Source organism: Triticum aestivum, chromosome 1A (assembly GCF_018294505.1).
Source record: "Triticum aestivum cultivar Chinese Spring chromosome 1A, IWGSC CS RefSeq v2.1, whole genome shotgun sequence".
NCBI classification, from domain to species: domain Eukaryota; kingdom Viridiplantae; phylum Streptophyta; class Magnoliopsida; order Poales; family Poaceae; genus Triticum; species Triticum aestivum.
The window spans coordinates 60,962,682-60,975,402 of record NC_057794.1 but is presented as its reverse complement, the minus strand read 5'-3'; the positions used below and the strand labels follow the sequence as shown (position 1 = coordinate 60,975,402).

Below are 12,721 nucleotides of genomic sequence, written 5' to 3'. Positions count from 1 at the left end.
AATTTTTAACTAGGCCCAGGTACAAGATTTAGTGGGTCAAGGCCCACAAAATCTAACAATCCCCCATCAGATATCATAGCGTCCTAAAAAAATCAGATTTCATAAGCACTGCATTTGTTTCAGTTGCATCGTTTAATATACTACTTGCGGTTTAGTGAAGACCAATTAAGGTTGAGCTCCACCTAGACAAACTACACTTACCCCCCATCAAGTCCTTTTAGTTTTTATTATTTTTCTTTGTTTTTGTGTGTTTTGTAGGTAATGTGGAATTCCTATGGACTTAGCACTAGCACGATGAAAAGATCAAAACAGAGGACTTCGAGACACCAGCCTTAGCCATTATTTAGTGTCAAATATGTCATTTTCTAAAGTGCTCAAATTGAAGGACCAACACCACAAGTACATCGACATTAAACATTTTTAAAACGGAGGACTTTCAGGTACCAAACCTATCACAATGATTTTTTTTGCTGCCATAAAGTCGTTTCGATGGTGTATCCCATTGGTACACACAGACATTTATGCTAGTTCACATCTAAAGGGAATACACAGATAGAAACTGACCGAAACCTGTGGCGCGCTCTATCCCCGCGTCTGCACGATTCTTCTCTCTATCACAGGACCGCACAATCCGCATCCTACGGCACATGCATTACTCCATAACGTTAATTTTCTACCGTTTATAGTTTAACTTTACCGTTCTTAAATAAAACAATTTAAAGTATATTTTTTAAAGAAAATTCCTAAAAAGAAAAAGAAAAAAAGCGATGCCATTGGCTATGTGCTATTATTTTCGCAAAAAGAATGGTATGTTTTTTTTAGTAAAAAAAAGGCACGTGCTAGTGAGCGGGCTTGACCCCTCAAAAAAAAAAGGTGAACGGGCCGGCTTGTGGCTTTCCCTCGAGCGATGTGTTGAAGACAAGGAGGCCTTCCATCATCAAGAAAAAAAAACGAGGAGGCATCGTTCGCCAAGCAAGCCTGGTAACGCAAGCGAAACCCCAGAACCCCCCTTTCCTTCCCTCCTTTCCGGCGATCGCCAACGGTTCTTCCGACCTCTCCCGCCGCTTCCGGCGAGCTCGGGCCCTCCCCTCCGCTTCCGAGGTAAATATCTGGATCCTCCCTCCCCAGCCTCGTCCTCCTCCCCCGCGGCGTGGTGCGGAATCTTGCTCGGTGTCGCTCTGCGGTTGGTTCTCGCGTGGTTTTCCCTTTCCGATCGACCGGGAGTCCGGTAAGGCCGGTCGACCGCGGGTCGGTGCTTGTGACCTCTAGGTGTTGCTGGTCGTAGTTGATTTCGAGCTCTTCGTAGTCACCCAGGGCTTGGCCTTGGGGCTTGGGTTTAATCTACGAGCCGACTAATTTGCTTGCCTTTTTAGCCTGAATCGGTGGCGGATTCGTCCTGCTCTTGGATCTAGTTCGGTAGCTGTGCGAGGTTGGAAGTTGAAGTAGTGCGAGGACTGGCCAGTGTGGACTGCTACGATTGCGGATGCGTTGCTTGGCCTTTTTGTCAAGTTTCATTAATGTTTGCTTGATTGAGCTTGGTTCATTAATGCTGCTGAAGTCGTGGCCTGAGGGTGCCAGAAGAACGATTTCCCTGCCAATTGTTGTTGTTTGCTCTAGGGTTCTTGCCGATTTTGCTGTTCAGGGTATAAAATGCAGATTAATATTTCAATTGCAGATTTCCTTTACAGGGTGGAGTTTGGTTTAACTGATTTGCTTCATTGTTTGGTCAGTTTAGTAGTTATGTATCTGGTTAGAGTTAATTTCAGAGTGGTCTGTATGCATCAAAATGATAGTATTTTTTTTCCTGTTATCCAGTTCAGTTGACGTCTGATCAATCTGATTTGATCAACATCTGTACAGAAGTCTAATAGATACTATTAGAATCCCTGACAACTGCTGTTATCGGGTTAACTTATTCTAGTGTTTTGGCCGATTGTGCTGTTTAAGGTTGTAAATGCAGATTAACTTTGTAGGTTGGAGTTTGGTTAGCCATGGTTTAACCAACTATTTCTAGCTTAGTTTGGCTGGTTTGGTAGGTGGTGTAACCTAGCATTGTGCGCTGTTGCAACTGGTGTCCATGAGTACGTGTAAATCTGGTTAGAGTTAGTTAAGGATTGATCTGTATATATCAATGTGATTGTGGTTTTTCTTGTTATTAAGTTTAGTTAATTTTTATCTAATATAGCTGATTTTATTGGACGCTGTACATATCTAGTAGGTACTTATGTTATTTTGGCTTGAAGATGCTGGAAGCCTGGAACGATGTTTTTCCTTCGAATGCTATCTGATAGCTTTGTCCTGTTAACGTTAATTGATGTTTCTGTAATTGAGCCGACTTCATCATAGCTTGAAAAAAATATAGTAAATGCTACTGCAGTTTTGGCTTGAGGGTGCCAGAAGTGGTTTCCCTGCCAATTATGTTACCTGGTTAGCTTCATTCTAGTGATTTTGCCGTTTAGTGCTATAAATGCAGATTGATATTTCAATTGCATAGTATAAAGTTTGGTTAACTTATCTGCCTGATTGTTTGATCAGTTTGTTAGTGGTGTTCTGCAAATTGTTTTCATGAGTTGTTATGTATCTGGTTATAAATAGTTGAGGGTTGATCTGTCATGTTTATAATTTTTCCCAGTTATCCAGTATGAAGATTAGCGAAGGAAGTGTAAGCATGCAGATATCGTTGGGAACTCAGGCTTCCGAATCTTTTTTTAATTAGTCACTCAGATGCAGTTTAATGCTGTGAGTGCAGATTACTCATTCAAATGCAAAATATCATTTGTAAGTTGGAGTTTGTTTCACTGATCTGCTTGATTCTTTGGTTAGTTTGGTAGGTGGTGTTGTCTTAAACCCAGCGCTGTTCGTCCTGCTCTTGAATCTAGTTCGGTAGCTGTGCGTGATTGGAAGTAGCGCGAGGACTGGCCAGTGTGGATTGCTACGATTGTGGATGCGTTGCTTTGCCCTTTGTCAAGGTTCATTAATGTTTGTTTTATTGATCTTGGGTCATTAATGCTGCTGCAGTCGTGGCCTAAGGGTGCCAGAAGAACGCCTTCCCTGCCAACTGTTGTTATTTGTTCTAGTGGTTTTTGCCGATTGTTCTGTTTAGGGTATAAATTCATATTAATGTTTCAATCGCAGATTACCGTTATAGGGTGGGGTTTGGTTAACTGATCTGCTTGACTGTTTTGTTAGTTTAGTAGTTTGGTTTCCCTGCCAATTGTGTTACCTGGTTAGCTTCGATCTAGTGATTTTTGCCATCTAGTGCTATAAATGCAAATTAATATTTCAATTGCAGACTATCTTTGTAGTTTAAAGCTTGGTTAACTTATCTGCCTGATTGTTTGGTCAGTTTGTTGGTCCTGTTTTGCAACTTGTTTCTGGTTATAAATAGCTTGTGTGTATGTATGAACATGCTAGTAAATTTTCCCAGTTATCCAGTACGAAGATTAGCGAAGGAAGTGTGAGCATACAGATACAGTTTATATCTGTATAGAATTTTCCCATTGGGAACTTAGGCTTCAGAATCTTTCTTTTATTAGTCATTCAGATGCAGTTTAATCTGTGAGTGCAGATTAGTTATTAAGATGCAGATTATCGTTTGTAGGTTGGAGTTTGGTTCACTGATCTGCTTGATTCTTTGGTTAGTTTGGTATGTGGCGTTGTCTTAAACCCAGCGCTGTTGAAACTTCTGCCCATGAATATTTATATCTGTATAGAATTATTTAAGGATTGATCTGTATGTATGATATGATTGCAGGTTCCTAGACTAATCCAGTTTACTTGATGTTTGTTTAATATAACTTATGTAATCTAGTATAGTACTACAATTGTGTCTTGGAGGTGCTAGACGAACACTCTCCCTGCTAATGTCATGTGGTAGCCTTGTCCTATTGCTTTTATATCTGTATAGAATTATTAAAGGACTTCTGAGCTTAAGTCTGGCTAGATGTCTTTCATGATCGACCAAATGCTTTTGTTACTTCAGTTAGTCGTCCAGTAGCACTAGCATTGTAGATAAGTAAGTTCATGCTTGTAACTAGCCTTTTGCTTTGATCTAATTGCTTTATACTTTTCTTACGGGCTCATTGCATATAATGCTAATGTGTATCACTACAGACAAATGGACAGTCGGAGGGGCCCATGTCAAGTCCATGGTCCTCGACCCCGCGTGCAATTGGGACCGCCTCCTCCTGCTGGTGGAGGTGCAGGTGCGAGTGGCGCCTTCTAGGCGTTGAGGAGTTCTGTGACGGAGGTGGGGGCAACATCAGTGTTCCATATCATCTAAGAAGACTCACAAGATTCTTCCGAAGATGGTGCACCCACAGTTGCGCGTCCACTTGTCCCGCGCATTGGCACTGATGTGCAACACCTTGGTTGATATGAGAGTGTTGGACGAGTGCCTATGTCAGATATCTGAAGCATTGGTAAAGGCAGATTTCACCACTAAGATGGTCTCGGAGCTGCAGGTAAAGGTGAAGAAAGCTATGGATCCCACAGTAACCGGGAGCAATCATAGCATACATCAGGTTGTGTCACTAAATCCTTCTCATATGTACTTTAAGGAAGATCTTGTAGCTGAACTTTGATCTCTGATTTTGATTTTGTAGATTCTCTGTAAGGAGATATGCAAGTTAATTGATTCAGGAAGAAAGCCATCATTTGTCCCCAAGAAGGGGATGCCATGTATTGTGCTGGTGATAGGTTTCCAAGGTTTGGTTACTTCGATTAGACTATTCATTGTTTCAGTACAGGGAACCATTTTTCTTACATTGTTTCACCTAATCGTTACTATTCATTGGATTAGACTCTGGTAAAACTACAAGCTGTGCCAAGTTTGCGTATCATCATAAACAGAAAGGATATAAACCATCATTAGTATGTGCGGATACCGGAAGCAGTTCACTTGATCGGTTAAAGCAGATAGCACATGAAGCTAAAATTCCAGTCTATGGAAGGTAGTCGGTTTTATTGGTTAAAAGCAAATTTTCAGCATTTAACCAAGGTTAAAAAAAACTTAAATGTTGTTTTTGCAGCAACTTGGGATCAGATCCTATTCAGGTTGCTATTCAGGGTGTGGAGAAGTTCAAAAAGGAGAACTCGGATCTCATTATCATTGATACAAGCGGGAGCTACACATCTAAAGATGCATTTTTTGCTGAAATACATAAAATTGAGAAAGCCACGGTATGGTTTCTGTCTTGACTTCTTCTGCTTCTATTGGAGCTTCAGAATATGATCCATGTGTCATCCTCCAAATGTCCATCACAATGCACTCATGCACTCATGCGTACATGATAAAAATGAACAAGATACTATCCAATTGTATGTTCAGTACGTGCTTACATGATTAGATGCAGAAAATACCTTTAAAATACACCTCCCTTTGATGATGACTCACCATCTCTAATGCCTCGCGTACCTGATTTCTTGCTAAACAGGTTTTCTTATCATTAATTTTACTTCTGTTTGACAGCTGATTATATGCTTCTTATTTTCTTTTAGTAAGCAATTAAGTATTTTTTTACATTTCTATCAGCCTTTCCATAGTGGAATGTTTTATTTCATAGAATCTCAGATAATAAACTTTAGATGATTCTGCACCCCTATATAACATTTTTCTAGGAAACATTTAATCGAAATGTCATATTGCATGGAGCTTGATTATTAATCTGAACTATGATGGGTCAAAAACCACCCTAAATCAATTTACTTTCACAGTGAAACTTGATTATCTAACAGGTACTCCCTCTGTCCCATAATGTAAGACGCTTTTTGACACTAGTGTTGTGTCAAAAAACGTCTTACATTATGGGACGGAGGGAGTATTTTATTGTCATTTGCTAATAGAAAGTATCTAGTTTAATTCTTCAATCCAATGAATATATTATTATTGTTAAAAAGGAATTTGACAAGATACCGAGCGCCTTACAGTGATAACAAATGCTTTGTCCATAAGCATTAATTCATATAACTTGATGAAAACAAAAGGCTTGTACTGCATGAACTTCATAATCGCATTAGCTTACTGTCATGTGGGGCTCTTAGCTTACAGGAGGAATCCTCCTATAATCTTAGCTCCAACCCAAGCCCACACCACTTACTCCCCACTACCTCCTGTTATTTTGATATTCCACCTTGTGATTCTCTGCAGAACCCACATTTGATAGTGCTTGTAGTGGACGCTGCAGATGGCCAATTTGCATTTGATCTGGCTGGGCCCTTTATAAGAAATTGCTCTATTGGTTCTGCTATTATCAGCAAAATGGACCGCCATCCATATGGAGGCGGTACACTTAGCGCGTTAGTATCTACTATTACTCTTTTATTTTATTAGATTATTATTGTCTTGGTGTATATTCATAATTCCTTCCTATTTTCAGACTTGCTGCAGCAAACTGTCCCGTTATCTTTTATGGAACTGGAAAATCGATTGAATCATTTGAAATCTTCGACGTGAAGGCCTTCACGAGTAATCTTCTAGGTAAATAAAACTAATCTAATTTACATTCTGCATATGGCCACGCCTCCTCAACTTTGGTGTTTTTTTTTCTGAACACTCAAACAACAGTGAGAGAGGTTCCCACTGCCTTATATATTAACAACCAACAATTACAAAGTTTCATGTTGGAACAGCATTTCATGTACACCCCCCCACAGCAGGTGTAGGAGGGTGCCCTACCGGCTAAACATATGGAAGCAAGCTAAAACTAAAAAAAGGATCTAGGTTATAGAGCTAGAGTAGGTTTCAACAAATGGGACGAGTGAGGGTTTAACCCTATGGGCAAGCAGAGAAAAGTCCTTTTTGAATCTAATTTTCCATGCCCCGATGGTGGGTGGGATTCTTCTGAAATTTTTCCCGTTGCACTCCTTCCATATGCTCCAAGCCGATGTTGTAAAGATTTCCATGTACATTGGCTACGTCCACCATCTTCTCTCCAAGTGGATCAAATGCAGTCGGTTGTCGGAAGTATCAAATTTCATTCTCAACACGGCCCAACATCTTCTACTGAACGTACAGTTGAAGAACAGGTGTTCCACTGTTTCCACCATCATTGCAGAGGACGCAGTGATCATTGCTGTCCACATTGTAGTGTCTTCTACAAAGCATGTTCTTCGTGTTAATCTTGTCAGCCAATAGTAGCCAGGCAAATACTTTGAGCTTCATGGTGCATCTTGATTTCCAAATCCAAGTGAATGACTTATCAACATCGACATTTTTGAAGTAGAACTGATAATATCTGGCTGACACTAATGCTCTGCTCAAATTTCAGATTACAAGAGTAGGACTTTCACAATTGACATCGAAGATATGCATAATATGCTGGACAACTTACAAGTATCTGAGGTTGAAAGAACAAACGCGGTGCGTCAGATGGAAAAGGCATGCTTGAATGCTTATCACGCTGTTTTGGAGAAGGAGAGGATGCTGGCTCAGCAGGTTTCTTCTTCAGAATCAGAATACAATAAAATTTGTGACATCCTTGGTGAGAAAGAACTGAAGCATAGCAAAATCAAGGTTAGCTACAGGTTCCTTAGAATCAGAATAATATTTGTTCTTCTGCCATTTACGGTTTTATTTTCTTTTTTCAGTCCGTCTCTTCATTAGAAGAAAGAAAATAGCTAATGATGATCAGTGTAAAAACCTTGAAGAAGGAAATGGATGAAAGAACTAAGAAGGCAAAGCAAAATAAATTTGGTATGCAGTATGTTAAAATATGAGTTACTTACCATCAACATCCTACTAGAGTCTAGAGTAGTCTATAGTGTGAGTCAAGTTGTAAGTTTAAGCCATGGCTGCCTCGCTGGCGAGGCGTGTTGTTTGAGCGCGGGCTGCTGCTCCGTGTGGGATGCTGATCAGAAAGGTATTGAGTAGGATAGTGTAGGAGAACGAATGGAAGACATGATCTGAAGTGATGGAGGAAGATGTAGGAGGAAGAAGAGTGAATCCAGGGACATCTGTTTCCTCGGAATAGGATCTGAAGGCTCGGTGTGTCTCAGAAGCACGTCCCTGCCCGCTGACTAGTACATGGGAAGAGAAGGGTGAGGTAATGACCTGTTGTGTGCCGCTCGTGGTGCTCCAAACCTGTACATGGGAAGAGAAAGAGAAGGAGGAGAAGGGCGCTGCTTATTGTTGCTATTGCTGAAGGAGGGGATTGCTCTTTACTTGGACTAGTGCAAGACAGCAGTGCAGAGAACTGGAAGAGGCGATAAAGTAGGAGGTGCTCCTAGCTTGCTGCCAGGAGCAGAGGGGGAGAAGAGGCACACACAGATGAGAGAAGTGTAGCTGCATTTGTTGCTCTGAGGAGAAATACCCAAGGGATTTGATGGTCACAATTAGTATGAATGCTTGCCCGCTGTGCTGTGTTGGTGGAGGACGAGGAGGTGACGAGCATGATGGCTAGCTGTTCGCTCTGTTGCTCCCGACCTGTACCTGGTAAGAAAGGTATTGTGCTGTGCTCGTGCATGTGTACGTGTGCAGAAGGTACATCAGACTGCAACAATTTGGAGAATGCAGAAGATCTGAAACTGAGAAGAGGAGGAAACCCATTCCTTGTTGCATTTGTGCGTGTGAGGAGGTGCAGAAAGAGAAGTCAGGGATGTGAATGGTGAGTGCGCTGCTGCTACTGATGGCTGGCAGCTAGGGAGAATAGGTGGGTGAAGATGATGATGGCTGCTGCGTCTGCAAGTAGGAGGAGACATTCTGACGACCTGGCTCCTCCTCATGTTGGCACTGGGACTGGGACTGGGACTGGGACTGTGAAACATGAAACATGAACATGAAGGCTCTCCAGCAGTGGTGCTGCCTGGATGAGGATGCGCGGCCATGAGACATCCCAGGAGGATGGCACATCCGCAACAAGCAGCTTCTTCAGATTGGGCATCAGAGAAAACTGGTTCTTCAGATTGGGTAGAATCCACATCTCTGGCCCAGTAAAGCGCAGAATGAGATTCCTCAAGCTGATGGCCGCGTCTTTCAACGAGAGCATGAACAAGGCAATCAAGTGGTTCACAATGGAGTGGTTGTCCAGTGGACCAATGGAGAAGACGAGGCTCACATGCGCAAGGCAAGGGACGTTGGCGTCGGAGCACAACAGAACCCTGGCATCCACGGCAGTGAGGCTCTCGAGCTTGGGGAGAGACCGGAGCTTGACCGTCATCAACGGGCCGTCAGCGACAAGCTCTCTGATTTCTTACATGGGCGCGTCGAACACCAGCCAACGGGCCGTATCCTTGTCGAAGGAGCAGGCGACGAGATGCAGAACCCGCAGCTGCGGGCACGCAGCGACCACGCCCTCGTAGACGGCCGCCGGCGTAGAGCAGGGCAGGTCCCGCAGCAGCAGCGTGGTGAGCGCGGTGAAGCCATCCAGCGGCGGGGGCAAGCAATTGACGAGCTTGAGGCTTCGAAGGCGGGACTCGCCGGGCTTCCTGCTGATACGACCACGGGGGAACGTGTAGACCGGACGAAGATGTGTGATCGGCTCCGTCGACTTGGCAACGACCTCCAGATCCTCGACACCCCAGGAATCGACGGCGTCCACGACCAAGCGGTTGATGCTGGCGGAGGTGCTGAAGGCGAAGAACTCGAGCGACAGCCTGCTGCACGCACGCCGGTGGCGGCGGGCTCTGAGGCTCCTGACGGAGCTGACCATGGCGCGCATGGCGCGGCGCTCGTACCGCCCGATGATGGGGCGTAGCCTCCGGCTACACCCGCGTAGCGCGTCCGATGTGACTGCCTCGTTGAGGAGGTCGAGCCACCGCCGGTAGCGCGGCGGGAGCGCGTCGCTGACCTTGAGATCCAGGGCGGGGAGCTCGCGAGGGAGGTGGGCCAAGCGCCTGCAGAGCGCGGCGGCGCCGAGCGCGCTGCGGGTGTCGAGACGGCCCAGGATCTGGAGGATCAGGTCGTCGGAGAGGGCATTGAGGCGGTCCTCATCGCGCGGCCGCCGGAGGGGGAGCCGGCGCCGGCGAGAAGACAGATCCTTTCTAGCCATCGCTTTCCTCGGAGAACGATTAGTTCAGCGGTTCCGGCGGAAATTTGCGACTGGATGGAGGATCGGCCGAGTGGAAATATAGTGGCGTTTGTCCGATGCTTGTCGGAATCGTGGGCTCTGAATGGGGATCGAAGACGGAGAGACGGCGTGGTCCGGCGATTGAGTAGTTTTTCCGATGGCGTTTGTCCGATGCTTCAGTAAGTTTTTTCTTTTGAGACAAATCAGTAAGGTGCGTTTGGATCCAAAGTATTTTTGCAGTTTTCTGAAAATACTGTGGTTTCTGAAATAACTTTGATATTAAATACTTTAAGATGTTTGGATAAAACAAATACTGTAGTTTCACATACCAAGGTATCTATCATACTGTGGTTTTTTTTGCAGTATTTTAAAAAGAGGTCAGGACCTCTTTTTTACAAACTGAACTGAGAGAACTCGTCGCCTCGTCCACGTTTAAAGTTGATAAAATGAGATTGTCGCCTTTGACCCCTCTGATCTATTGTCTTTTTAACGAAGTGCTTCTGATTATTAGGCGCTTCAGGTTTGGTGGGTAGTTTCTCTACAGAGACGGCACCCTCTTGAGTATATCCATTAGTCGGTGGAGCACTTGTGTGCAGCAGCCTAAAGGCTAACTACCCAATCGACTCTACGTGCATATAATGAGCAAGGCGCAACGAGTCAAAACAACACTTGCCAAACTCATCGGTGGTTTCATCAAAACTGAGAAAAATTACACTTTTTAGAAACCAAAGTATTCATTGCCCACACATTTAAAAACCAAGGTTTTGAATTACTATGGTTTTTCAAAAACAGAGCTGCCAAACTAAGCCTAAGTTTTTCTTTAGTAAAAGTTCTTTTTGAGATTGACAAATCAGTAAGAGCAACTCCAAGTCTCCAACGGGGAGACCCATTTTGTCCGCCCACGTCCATTTGGGTTGGCGTGGACAAAAAAACGGCCCAACGCGTCGACCCATTCCCAAAATCCGTCCGTCTGATGTCTGCGTGGACCCATTTCAAATCCAAAATTGCGCCTGAAATGCGTCGGCGCGGATGCGCCACGCGTTCCCTCGATGTCCGCCGCGGTCCCACTTGTCGTTCGCCCAACCACCACCCACGTCTTATTAAATGCCAGCACCAACCTCGAGGGCCACCTGGCAGCGTGTGGAAGGTCAATGAGCCCGTCCTTTTTAATGGAAGCGTGCGGCGGGGCCGACCTCATCCACTTCCAACGTCTGTCCACATCTGGTCACACCGTGCTCCCTCGTCGGCGACCAGGAACCCTAGCAAGCCCAAACCACCATGGGGTTTTTCAGTGGCAAGGGGAGGGGGAAGCTGACCCCCGGTGCGAGCTCTTCCCGCGGCTCGCCGGCTCTTCCGTCGACCCTGAGCCACAAAACCCAAAATGATGGCTTTAGGTGGTTTCGTCGACCCCGAGCCACCCTAGACCAAAGTTGATGGCTTTAGGTGGTTCCGTCGACCCCGAGCCACCCTAGACCAAAGTTGATGGCTTTAGATGGTTCCGTCGACCCCGAGTCACCCTAGACCAAAGTTGATGGCTTTAGGTGGTTCCGTCGACCCCGAGCCACCCTAGACCAAAGTTGATGGCTTTAGGTGGTTTCGTCGACCCGGAGCCACCAAAACCCAAAATGATGGCTTTAGGTGGTTTCGTCGACCCCGAGCCACCATAGATCAAAATGATGGTTTTAGGTGGTTACGTCGACCCCGAGCCACCCTAGACCAAAGTTGATGGCTTTAGGTGGTTCCGTCGATCCCGAGCCACTAAAACCTAAAATGATGGCTTTAGGTGGTTCCGTCGACCCCGAGCCACCCTAGACCCTAGTTGATGGCTTTAGGTGGTTCCGTCGACCCCGAGCCACCCTAGACCAAAGTTGATGGCTTTAGGTGGTTCCGTCGACCCCGAGCCACCCTAGACCAAAGTTGATGGCTTTAGGTGGTTCCGTCGACCCCGAGCCACCAAAACCCAAAATGATGGCTTTAGGTGGTTCCGTCGATCCCAAGCCACCCTAGACCCTAGTTGATGGCTTTAGGTGGTTCCGTCGACCCCGAGCCACCCTAGACCAAAGTTGATGGCTTTAGGTGGTTTCGTCGACCAGGAGGCACCAAAACCAAAATGATGGCTTTAGGTGGTTCCGTCGACCCCGAGCCACCCTAGACCAAAGTTGATGGCTTTAGGTGGTTTCGTCGACCCCGAGCCACCCTAGACCCTAGTTGATGGCTTTAGGTGGTTCCGTCGACCCCGAGCCACCCTAGACCAAAGTTGATGGCTTTAGGTGGTTCCGTCGACCCCGAGCCACCCTAGACCCTAGTTGATGGCTTTAGGTGGTTCCGTTGACCCCGAGCCACCCTAGACCAAAGTTGATGGTTTTAGGTGGTTCCGTCGACCCCGAGCCACCCTAGACCCTAGTTGATGGCTTTAGGTGGTTCCGTCGACCCCGAGCCATCCTAGACCCTAGTTGATTGCTTTAGGTGGTTCCGTCGACCCCGAGCCACCAAAACCCAAAATGATGGCTTTAGGTGGTTTCGTCGACCCCGAGCCACCCTAGACCCTAGGTGGTTCCATTTTGAGTATTCATCAACATATCAATCATAAAAAGAACCATTTTGAGAATATACAACATATCAATAACTCCATTAATATATCCACTATCAATAACTCCATTTTGAGTACTCATCAACATATCAATCATAAAAAGAATCATTTTGAGCATCGACAACAT

General features: G+C 45.3%; 1 protein-coding gene and 1 pseudogene across 2 annotated transcripts; one reads left to right on the top strand and one right to left on the bottom strand.

The window, feature by feature from the left end:
- The first annotated feature begins 944 nt into the window (after window positions 1–944).
- Window positions 945–7,765, top strand: LOC123190095 (signal recognition particle 54 kDa protein 2). Of its 2 annotated transcripts, XM_044602681.1 has the most exons (9): window positions 945–1,101; window positions 4,114–4,523; window positions 4,605–4,707; window positions 4,802–4,952; window positions 5,031–5,181; window positions 6,149–6,297; window positions 6,378–6,478; window positions 7,269–7,513; window positions 7,588–7,765. In XM_044602681.1, the coding sequence occupies exons 2-9, from the start codon at window positions 4,308–4,310 to the stop codon at window positions 7,615–7,617; spliced, it is 1,146 nt and encodes a 381-aa protein (XP_044458616.1). In that variant the 5' UTR covers window positions 945–1,101; window positions 4,114–4,307; the 3' UTR covers window positions 7,618–7,765. The 2 variants fall into 2 exon arrangements, with proteins under 2 accessions (XP_044458616.1, XP_044458609.1); XM_044602674.1 differs by having other exon boundaries at window positions 7,269–7,603.
- LOC123190092 (uncharacterized) lies at window positions 6,523–10,273 on the bottom strand (annotated as a pseudogene).
- Between the last annotated feature and the right edge of the window lie 2,448 nt (window positions 10,274–12,721).

Coding starts and splice junctions, on each gene's coding strand:
- LOC123190095 (XM_044602674.1), top strand. CDS start 4,308: ATGGTGCACCCACAGTTGCGCGTCCACTTGTCCCGCGCATTGGCACTG. Junction 4,953..5,030: donor AAAATTCCAGTCTATGGAAG/GTAGTCGGTTTT, acceptor TTGTTTTTGCAG/CAACTTGGGATCAGATCCTA. Junction 6,298..6,377: donor GGAGGCGGTACACTTAGCGC/GTTAGTATCTAC, acceptor TCCTATTTTCAG/ACTTGCTGCAGCAAACTGTC.